The sequence below is a fragment of the Heliconius melpomene genome, chromosome 18 (assembly GCF_056956725.1).
Source record: "Heliconius melpomene rosina isolate 202511_hmr_F chromosome 18, ASM5695672v1, whole genome shotgun sequence".
Lineage (NCBI taxonomy): Eukaryota > Metazoa > Arthropoda > Insecta > Lepidoptera > Nymphalidae > Heliconius > Heliconius melpomene.
The window spans coordinates 14,784,687-14,796,407 of NC_140406.1; the positions used below are offsets into that span (position 1 = coordinate 14,784,687).

The window sequence follows — 11,721 nt, forward strand, 5'->3', positions numbered from 1 at the left end:
CTGCTCTTTTTCAGTTTTATTTTATAAGTACATACATACTACAATATATATGCCTGTATATTATACTACAATATATGAAATTATTAAATATGAGAACAAATAATTATCACTTAAAACCTCATTTTTTAAAGTATATCAAATTTAAATCAAAATCAATCATAATTCGGCATATAATTGATCTAAAAAGTAATTATTATATATTTTCTTTTCTCTTGAATAAAATTTATCACTCAAATATATAGCACATAAACATTTTATTGATATCGTAATAATTTTAATTTATACTTCATAATATTTATCTGATCTGATTCGAAATAATACGAATGGTGATACAAACACCATTTGTATTTTATTAGCGTATCTTTAATTTATTTATGTAATATGTTAACACTGTATATAACTTTGACAGCACCATTACGAAAACACAAGCGCATAAATGTCTCTCCGCGATATTTTCTTGAGAAATGACTTCTACAAATGATGGAAAAGACGTGAAAAGTAATCAAACAAGTGTCCACAAAGGCAAAACATATTATATTGAACTTTACAAGGTAAGTGTTATTCTTGTATTTCTAAAGATATGACCAAATAATGGGACGCCGTTGTGATCGTAAAGTTCACTTTACGTCCGCCATATTTGTCTGCTATGAAGTCTTGTTTTCCTATATTTTCATAAACCTATTGATAATTTCAGTGTAAATAGTCATATACCATGTGAAAAAAGAATAATTAAATGTTAATCCTATAAATAGTAGATTACTTTAAATCTTATTCCACTTTACATTATGTTGTGTCAGCTCATTATGGCTCCATATTATTTACTAAATTATTAGTAATATATTATGTTATACACAAAATACTTCAAGAAATATAAAAGCAGATAATAAAATAACTGTCTTTTAATACATATTCGACATGTTAATCCATAAGGTACATAATGAAGACGACATATATTTGCACTTATTTTTCATTATTTGTTTGACAGCCATCACACTTGCATCAGTCACGTACTCAATGTATTACATACCTACAAATTATTAAAAATATACATTATATATTACTTTTGCCAAAATGACATCATATTTTAGATACTATTGTTTAGATAATCACTGCCAAGTCGATACTTAACATAAGTAGCTACTACACATTGGCACAATATTTTATCAACCACATGCTTTAAAATTATTTGAGCAGTAGTTTAAGTTTAACTATAAGGAAATTTATTGAAATGACATAATCCAAATGATTTGATTGTTTGTTTATGTCACCTATACATTATAATTATATTTTCATTGTAACCTATAATACCATTATTATTAAATTTATTAAATTTAATACGTAAAAAATATTGCAAACGTTTTGTTAGATCCATTCCGAAATGAAAAATGTGTCCACCCGTTGTGCAAGGGCACAAGTTTGCAACCGTAATATAGTAAGGTTTGATTTAATTGAAGTGCCTACTGAAGGGAATGAAATATTTAATATTTTCATTGCTTTACTTTGATGATATAAAGCATGCCATTGAATTCTGCCACTCAACATGCAATACTTCAAGAATTCTGCAGAAAGTGGGGAATAGAAGTGTCTACACTAGGTTCCTACTGCCTACCCTGCTATGTGTGTCTATAGGACTATAGTCCTACAGGATGTACCAAGGTTTATGCTTAAAGGTTTCACATTATGTATAAACTACATACTTTAATATCATTTTCACAAATGTAAAGAGTAATTCAAGTGGAAGGTATATATTAATGTAAGAAAAAAAATCAGCTGCACATTGAATTCTGCACAGAGCAGGGCAGGCAGACGGAACTTAGCTAACTTTCCCACTTTCCGCTGAATTCTGGAGGCACTGCATGTTGAGTGGAGGAATTCAGCATTGCACTTTGCTTACCAGTCATGTTTACAGTTACACTTAGTGCCCCTGCGCCACAACTGGCCTCATATTATTTTATATTAATGCAAGACTAATAATATTACTTCTTGTAATATTATTAGTCTTGCTATAATTAATAATATTATTAGTCTAAAAAGTGTGATTAAAAAAATAAACCTTATTTGCTTACTCACCAAAATGGTAATAAGGGAACTGTAGTCTAATGGTACATAGCTTATCTTTATATATAACTAGCGGACGCGCGCAGCTTCGCCTGCGGGTTATAGGGTAATAATACTTTTAGGGGTAAATTCTAATAAACTATGAAACACGTGTTCAATTAAATATTTTTAAGAGTCTCAATTTAAAATCTTATAAAAATCAGTGGCGACTGAGACTTTTCTATACGAACTTTCAACCCCTTATTTGCACCCCTAGGCGATGAATTAAAATGAACCACGAAACATGTATTCAATGAAATATTTTTAAGAGTCTAAGTTTCAAATTTTATAAAAATCGGTGGCGATTTAAAGATTTTTCCATACAAACTTTCAACCCCTTATTTGCACTCTTAGGGGGTGAATTCTAGAAAACCATGAAACACACGTTCAATGAAATATTTTTAAGAGTCTAAATTTAAAATTTTATAAAAATCGATGGCCATTTAAGAATTTTTCCATACAAACTTTCAACCCCTTATTTGCACCCTTAGGGGGTGAATTATAGAAAACCATGAAACACGTGTTCAATTAAATACTTTTAAGAGTCTGAATTTCAAATTTTATAAAAATTGGTGCCGATTTAATTTTTTTTTCATACAAACTTTCAACCCCTATTTCACCCCTTTAGAATTAAAATTTTTCAAAATCCCTTCTTAGTGGATGTCCAGATTACGAAAGTAAACATCTGTCCAAATTCCACGTTTCTACGCACAGCGGTTACGGCTGTGCGTGCGTCTTACCTCAGTCAGTGAGGACAAGTCCTTTTATATATTTATATAATAAAGCAGTAAAAATATTTTGTCTGTACATTTAGTATTTTTGACTGAAATGGATAGAGGGACACTTAAAAGAATAATAGAAAGCAAAAATATTTTTTTTGTATCTTTTATCCGTCTGTTTGACTGTATGTATATCACGCTAATCTCCGAAAGTACTGAACCGATTTAGTTAAAATTTTCACCAATTGCTTTGTTTTAACTTAACATCTAAAGTTTGTTTCATCAAAATCAAATTCATTAAAAAAAGTTATCAGCATTTGAATGAACTCAAGGCATGATGGTTTGCCTGCAATTATATAGCAATCCATATCTATACTTATAATAAACCTGTATTTGTTTGTGATAAATCTGTATTTTTAACATGTTTATAAACCAAGGAGAAGATTTTCAATTAAATATTTTCAATTTGATATTCAATTATTTTTTTTGGATTCAATTTAGAGATTGGATTCAATTTATTTATTGGATTCAATTTATTCAATTTATTGGATTCAATTTATTTGATTCATTTGGGTATGTTTTGTAATATGCAATCATTACAATTGTTTTACAAACAATATTATAAATCCTTACACAAATCGATAATTTGCCATTTAAGGCTGTTTCTGAATGCATAAATTAAATTATTCATTGCCATGTTGATGTCTGTCAAATGTGTTGACATTTGACTGTTAGTTCTGATTCTGTTTATTGAATGAATTATCATGTAGTTCACGCGGGCGGGTCGTTTGTACACTATAAAACACATATAACTGCAGAAGATAGTGTCTTTTTGCAAAATCAATGATTGTGGGCTTAATCCTTTTACAATATTTTAATAACTTTCATTTATTGCTCAATTCGTAACAACTCATATGTAGTAGGAAAGTAAAAACAGAGTGTGCAGGTTCTCAGTTCAGTCCAGGTCTTTTATTATGGTGTTCCAAGCATGTAGGTTCTCCCTGCTGTGAAAAAAAGATGTTATTCAGATTGTAGACTTCAAAAATTCCATAAATTGCCTTCAAAACTTCAAAAATAAAATAAATTACCTATCATATAAATAATTTATAATTTTAAAAGTAATATTAACAACTTTCTTAACATGCAATTTACAAATAATAATAAGGTATCTTTTCAGGTATTACCTTATTGCAAAGAAAGCCTAAAATATCTTTAATTAACTTAAGTGTAAACTAGACTTAGGCATTGTATTTCTATAATACTTTGTATTTATGTTCATTCAACTAATTTAAAGAGTGCTAATTAACTTAATTTATCAAATGTGATAATGTAATATTTTATCAGTATTATTTACATTAAAATGTGTGTATTATGCATAGTCTTTTTATTGTCATTGTGTTTTTAAAAAATATATATAAGTCAAAATAAAAAAAGAGTTGGTTTAGCTTTTTTGTTTATTTTATATTATTAAAAATTTTATGTCAATTTATTGTGGTTTGTTAGATTTGGGTACTTCTTTTCTTTAATAGTTTAACATACCACATAGGCAGTGCTTTTAGTGCTGGTCTGCTTTTAATCAGAGGCTGTGCTGTCACGGCATTCTCACGGCAATTCTTAATGTTGTTAATATTTTACTTATTCCAAGTGTGTTGATTTATTCCTTTCCAGTCCTTAGACAGTCGTCTCAGCGCAGACACAACAGGCTTGGAGCGCACAACAGCGTTGTGCGAGGCATGGCGCCGCGTGTACAGCCTATGCCAGCACTCGGCGCCCAACACGCACCCGCACTTGCTGGCGTGGCTGCAGAGGCACACGTCTTTCACTATATTACAGGTGGGTTGGTTTTTGAGACAGTGCATGTATACTGACGAAAATCGACGTGGTATTTTGTGTACCAGAGTTGGTAAATAAAAAAATATAAAAAAAAACCAAAACCCCGATTGCATAAATCTAAAAGGAAAATAAGCCCAATAGTTTACGAGGATTAACAGTGGGGACATCTTTAAATTATGCGGGGTAAAGATTTTATTGATTGAAGAATTACACATAGGCCCCGACTGTTAATCCTAATAAACTATTGGGCTTCTTTATTTTCTTTTTAGTTTTATGCAGTTGGGGTTTTTGTTTTTGTAAATATTTTTTTATTTTTCACTTTTTTGTTAGGATTTGATAGGTATCTAAGGTGTTATTAAAAAAAACTAATCATGGCGGCTATGGCGTCCCACAGCTGCCATGATTATTTTTTTTAACGTCACCTATCTAAGAACACTTGGGCTGCTAAAACGAATCTAACTATTACACAATTATGTAAATACTAGCGGACGCGCGCAGCTTCGCTTTCGTATTTAAGGGTGAATTCTAATAACCCATGAAACATGTATTCAATGAAATATTTTTAAGAGTCTAAATTTCAAATTTTATAATAATCGGTGGCGTTTTAAAGATTTTTCCATACAAACTTTCAACCCCTTATTTGCACCCTTAGGGGGTGAATTCTAAAAAACCATAAAACACATGTTCAATTAAATATTTTTAAGAGTCTAAATATCAAATTTTATAATAATCGGTGGCGTTTTAAAGATTTTTCCATACAAACTTTCAACCCCTTATTTGCACCCTTAGAAAGTGAATTCTAAAGAATCATGAAACACATGTTCAATTAAATATTTTTAAGAGTCAAAATTTCAAATTTTATAATAATCGGTGGCGTTTTAAAGATGTTTCCATACAAACTTTCAACCCCTTATTTGCACCCTTAGGGAGAGAATTCTAGAAAACGATGAAACACGTATTCAATTAAATGCTTTTAAAAATCTAAATTTCAAATTTTATAAAAATCGATGCCGATTTAATTTTTTTTCCATACAAACTTTCAACCCCTATTTTACCCCTTTAGGATTAAAATTTTTCAGAATCCCTTCTTAGTGGATGTCCAGATTACGAAAGTAAACATCTGTCCAAATTTCACGTTTCTCCCATCAGCGGATACGGCTGTGCGTGCGTCTTACCTCAGTCAGTGAGGACAAGTCCTTTTACATATATAGATTACACACATACATACGAGATACGCGCAAAAACATAACCCTTCCTTAGCAGTCAGGAATGAAAATAATTTTGAACATAATAAATTATTCCACTGAGTGGGAATTGAACCCAAAGTCAACACATATATAATCTGACATTGTTCCACTGTGCTACGATGGTGTCATGCTCTTGCTGAGAATTTTCCCATAATTTGAAGACATGTTTTGAGTTGTGGACTTCAATACGTCACTTTGTATATCAAAGTAGACAAATGAAAATAATTTCATATAATCATTCTCTGAGTTGGGATTAAACATATACACATACATATATAACCATCGCTCTTACAGTCAGGTCCTATGCCACTATGATGATGTAGTGGCCCTCATAAAATTTTACATTAAGTAACATATCATTATCATTCATCCATTACAGAATGATTGGCCAAAAACAACAGACACGTCACAGTCAAAGGAACAACACAAAAGGTTGGAAGAGGCAATAGATGAATTCATCTCAGAATGTAGAGAGGCCAAGGTACAAAGGGGTGGGGTCAGTCCACCGTGGGAGAGTCAGCTCCTGCAACGGGCCCTTTGGTTTAAGTCGACACTCTCTGATCCATGGAGTCACCCTGTTCTTAGGACTTTGCTAAAGTCGCAGGAGAACCAGTTGACTGATGAAGAAGGTAAATATTTGTGTACAGTGGTACAATTTTTCTTACTTTTGATTTTTTTTTTGAGAGTGTACTATGTGCAAAGGTTTAAAAAGCTTACTGATCCATTTTGTATATATAACATGTCCCATACTATTTCGTAATTGTTCTATAATTGAAGATTTTAGTTTCTGTTTTATATACTTCATTTACTGTTTGTCTTCTTAATATATGAATAAAGTAAATATGAATGTGGGAAAGTAATTTAATTGATTAGTTTTCTTTTTTATTATGTATATAAAAAAATGTTGTCTGGATGATTGTTGTATTTATTACCAGTATGTATTCAAGAATATTGGCATAAATAAGAATACAGAGCATTGTAATAAAAAAAATACATTTTTGCCCTCTGAAGATTTTAATTATTATTTCTTGATCATTACTGTGACATAATGATCAAGAAATTATTTATATATAATAACAATAATAATAAATTTGATCTGATCATTGTAAAAGTGAGTGTTGGTTAGGGAGGAGCTCAGCAAGAAAAGTGTTTTGCAAACTGCAGTTGACAGTAATATGTGTATGTTTGCACTCTTCTCTCACTCTCTTGCTCACTAAAACTCCACTTGACTACTCTGTCTAGTCTAACATATCAATACATTAGAAACGCGTGAGTATGTAGTGTTTGTTTACTATCTTATTAACACATTTAACCACAATATCCAATAGCTAATTGAAGCACATTCCCTAGTTCTAGAATGGCTGAAACAAGAGCGCGGTATAACGTTCGTGACGCGGCTCAAACAGCTGGCGGCGTCGCGACGCTGTCGCGAGCTGGCGCTCTGCCTCGCCACCGCCGTCATGCAGCGCGCGAGGGCCGGCATGCCCGTCGTGCCAGATGTGGACCAGGCCGCTGGTAGGGATATTCCTTTTTTTTAACTGTATTCCACATAGGCACAGGGAAACTTAGTGTTAGGACACAGTCAGATTTTGTGCTGCTGCGCCCCGCCGGCTCATGTAATTAGGGTAAGATAGTAGCTTTCAAGAAATAGCTCGTTTGATTATACAGCATACTTAAAAATGTAAGAAGTTACAGTGAGCTTGGACAAGTCTGTCTAAGGACCGATGGCTGTTGAAGCAGACGAGTCTGAATAGAGACCATTGATCAGCAAGCCTGGCGTAGGGCGCTTCATGGGTCGACGATTGGAAAAAAGGTGAAATGGTGGAGGCATGAGATCTGGCGCACCCTGGGGCCTCCCCCCACGTCCAGCCGTGGATACGAAAAGGCTGTATGTGTACCGGGCGGGCGGATCTCGAATGAACAATAATTATTAATAAATTTTACGATACTAATTATTACGTTAAAAAAGGGTTCATTCGGCAAACTATAATAAAACTATATAAATGTATTGTCACACACATATATATGTTTAGACACACATTGGTGGAATATATATATATTTTTTATTATTTTATCTAATCATTACAAACTTGTGTTCAATACCTTTTGTTAATTTTTATAATTATTAAGTATATTTTGTTAATTATTCTTCTGTTACTTAAACTACATTTAGAACTGGATATAAATATTTATCTCTAGACAGGTAATTACTTATGTGCACATTTTTATTTATAAGAATATTTTTTGTATCCCACAGATATACAAAATTTGCCTAAACCTTCGGATTCGTCATTTATGAATATCTTGCAAAGGGAGGCGGGTTTCAAAGGGGAAGTGTGGAATTTGATCACTGACATAGAGTTTGTGTTGTTGCACAGCGAGTCACAATCAAGATGTATTGAATTGGTGAGTGTGTAAATTTCGTATATTGCTAAAATGCTATATACAGTTGTTTTGCAAGCATATTAAGACATGATTATAGTTTCTATTCCTATTACTTTTTTCCTGCTTTTTGGTGAGATAAAATGATATTTTCATTTCATTAGGAGTATAAGTAGACATATAAAATAATTATGAATGATATCTATACAGGCAAAACAAACACCTCTACACAATTGCTACAATCTCGTAGACCGGCTGCAGAATCGACTGGAGACGTCGCCACGGGATAAGAAGATTTGGAAGAATGCGAAGGAAGTTGCTACTCTCATTGCACAGGTTGGAATTGACATAATAAATCTGACTTGTATCAATTATTTTTCTATGTGGCTTAGCCCTCGTAGTCATATGGACATAACTAAGGGTTTTGTATAAGATATCAACACTTGTGAGAAGTAAGTGGGTTTTATCTCAATTATTAACATAGTGTTATACAGGAGTCTTTTTTTGTTATTGATGATGTTAAATTGATTTCTGCATTAAAATTCCACAACAGTAGCAAAAAGAGACTTTAAAAAATTGTGACATCTATTACCTAAAATAGTGATATCTACTTTTAAGTGTTAAAGAAAATATACATTTCAAATTCCAGGTAGTAATAGCCAGATGTATGGTGATACCGACGTGCACGGGCGCTGCGGCGCTAGCTCTTTACCGCAACGCGACAGCTCTGGTCCGTCTGCTGCCAGCGCAACAGTTGCCGGCGGCGGCAGCAGCGCTAGCGGCACCCGCCCCTACTGCTGCACATCTACATATGCTTGCTATTGCTGTTCATGCTCAGGTGGTTCATTTAGTATGGGTTGAGCATTAAAATTTTGTACATACCAGGACAAAACACTACTCTTAGAAAGTGTCACAATAATTTCTTATCTATCTTCTTAGCTCGAGTCTCGCTACATTGTATTTTTTATACAGTTAGCAGTTGTAGTGCCCAGATTCTGCTGGACTATGATATCGATAAACTTAATAATTGTCTCTTTAAAAATATGATTTTATGCAATTGTGTAATATAAATATAATTGTATTTTCCTAAAACCCGTTTAAAATAGTCTATGGTACTATGTAAAAGTTATTTTGTGTGTTCAGTGGCGGAACTCAACCGCGTTATATCAGAGCGAGGCAATGAAAATGATTTAAGTACAATTTTCCCCTCGAGGCGAGTTGAACTCAGTACTATTGCGCATATTATCAGATGCTGTTCCATTGCGCCACGAGGGTTCCATTTAAATTTTTATTTGGTTTTTTATTTAGAGCTGTATGTTTTTCAGTGCAAAGATGAACGCAAATCGTTTGTGTGTGAGCTGTACGTTCGCGCCATCACAGCCGGCATGAACGAGTTGGAACAACTTAAACTTAAGACTGAAAAGGTTTATTATTACTTATACTCTTACATTACCCATGTATGAAATGAAATGTTAATATTTTTATTTCTTCGCTCTGGAGTCGAGGTAAAGCCCGGCGTTGAGTTACACCACTCAACTCCCAATGCGTCCAGAATTCGGCATAATGTCTTAACATTAGACTCCCTCTGCCTACCCTGCTACTTGCGGGATATAGCGTGAAGCTTATAGAAATTGTGTGTGTACAGTATATTCTTACTGCCTTTATCTTTTGTTGTATTACTCAAATATTTTGATTTTGTATATGAATAATATAGGTAGTTCAATTAATTCAATAGTTTACTAATTAGTATAGTTAAAGTTTTGTTTAATAAAATTTAGAGAATATTATTTTTTATTTCATTGATAGTAATTCCTTAAACAATGTGTGTTTCCATATTAGCTGAAACAATTAGACCCTTTATGTGAAAAATAAATGTATTATTTTTATTATATTCAATATCTAATACATTTTATAGGAAACTGAAGCTCGATACACAGAACAAACACTATCAAAATGGTTTACTCAACTAGGATCACTGTTATCAGCGAGTGCCCGTCTCAGCTGTGAATGCTTCCTCACAGCCTTCTCAGTACACTCCTCGCAGGAAATGTATGAACAAGTCAGAAATGCACCTAAATTGGAGCCTTTGCTAAAGGTACGGGAATTCTGATTGTTAGAATGAATTGCAGTATGGTTGCTCGTCAATTATACTACAATAGTATGTCTTGGCCACTTATGAAAAAAAAATATAGAAAGTAAGGAAAAAACGTAAAATTTTACTTGTGGAGTCATATATAGCTATATTGGGGTTAACGTCGACACAAATCGAACAAACTAAGGGATAGTCAATTGCGCACTATCTTTATCTAATTACTTTAAGATTTTATATGGTATATAGCACAAACTACCCTCATGTAGCAAAAGACAGGTTATTCCATTGTGATTGTATTGTAATTTTGAATATCATTTTGATAGTCAATTTTAATATTAGAGAATCTTATAATGGTGACTTTAATTAGTACTATAAAATTCTTGACTGATTAATGTTCCTAATGGAATAATTGAGAAAGATTGATTTGTATAATTACCAAAACAGTCTGAAATTCTATTGCATTTTACCTAATGTGTAGTAATTTAAATGAAAATAATTTTTCAGTCATCACTTTATTAATAATATTTCAGGATGCACAAGAATCTAAACCAGAAACAAATTCAGAATTTGGCAGTTGGGCAAACGATAGTCGGACGCAAACAAACCTCGTCAAAACATCTGAAACACTAAACATGAAGTCTCAGAAACAGGCGAATGTGCTGTCAACAGCAATATTCGCTGAGGGCGAAGCTCTAGGGCTTGGAGCGGATTTGTGCCAAGATCTTGCCGTTTTGATATCTGGACCGAGGGTGAAAACATTGACGTGGGATATGGAAAGGTATGAAAGCCCTTTATTTTTCTTAGCTTCACGGTGCATTCATCTCATCTCGCATAAAGCACAGTAGTCAGAAGGAAGCTAATTTTAAGAAATTCCATTCCCCCACGCATCATCAAATTTTCAAAATTTGTCGTGTTGAATGGCGGAACTCTGCTACTCGTCGTCTATATCTAGAGTAGAATGATTAGTAGTATAGTATGAAATGATTTAAATATGAATGTTTCGAACCTGCAAGCATTACTTGATTGCTGTATCTTCACATTAAGTTTGCTCTATCCTGCAATGAGGTAAAGACCTGAAGCTGCGTTTCACTTTTAATTAAGAAATTATTTCTTTACAATTTCCTTCCTTAATGGACAACATATTTTTGAAATAATGCATAATCAAATTTTGTTTTCCAGGGAATCTCTACTGGAGAACTGTCGTATATATATGGAGCGGACCCACAGTGGCACTCGTGCTCTCACCACTGAGCTTAAGTATTTGAACCTCGACCCTCGCTCCTTCCAACATCTGCCTGAAGAGGATGACGACGAGAATGATGCGTATTATGGCATTGAAAAGGGTAATTAC

General features: G+C 33.1%; 1 protein-coding gene across 4 annotated transcripts in view; it reads left to right on the forward strand.

The window, feature by feature from the left end:
* Positions 1–401: 401 nt before the first annotated feature.
* Positions 402–11,721, forward strand: part of LOC146529678 (uncharacterized) — a 30,344-nt gene continuing 19,024 nt past the window's right edge. For all 4 annotated transcript variants that reach the window (XM_085202092.1, XM_085202093.1, XM_085202094.1 and 1 more), the window contains exons 1-11: positions 402–551; positions 4,485–4,649; positions 6,276–6,525; positions 7,247–7,411; positions 8,154–8,302; positions 8,489–8,614; positions 8,928–9,116; positions 9,604–9,702; positions 10,194–10,373; positions 10,901–11,148; positions 11,550–11,713. In XM_085202092.1, coding sequence (XP_085058218.1) covers positions 465–551; positions 4,485–4,649; positions 6,276–6,525; positions 7,247–7,411; positions 8,154–8,302; positions 8,489–8,614; positions 8,928–9,116; positions 9,604–9,702; positions 10,194–10,373; positions 10,901–11,148; positions 11,550–11,713 — 1,822 coding nt within the window. In that variant the 5' untranslated portion in view covers positions 402–464. The remainder of the gene's footprint in view (positions 552–4,484; positions 4,650–6,275; positions 6,526–7,246; positions 7,412–8,153; positions 8,303–8,488; positions 8,615–8,927; positions 9,117–9,603; positions 9,703–10,193; positions 10,374–10,900; positions 11,149–11,549; positions 11,714–11,721) is intronic.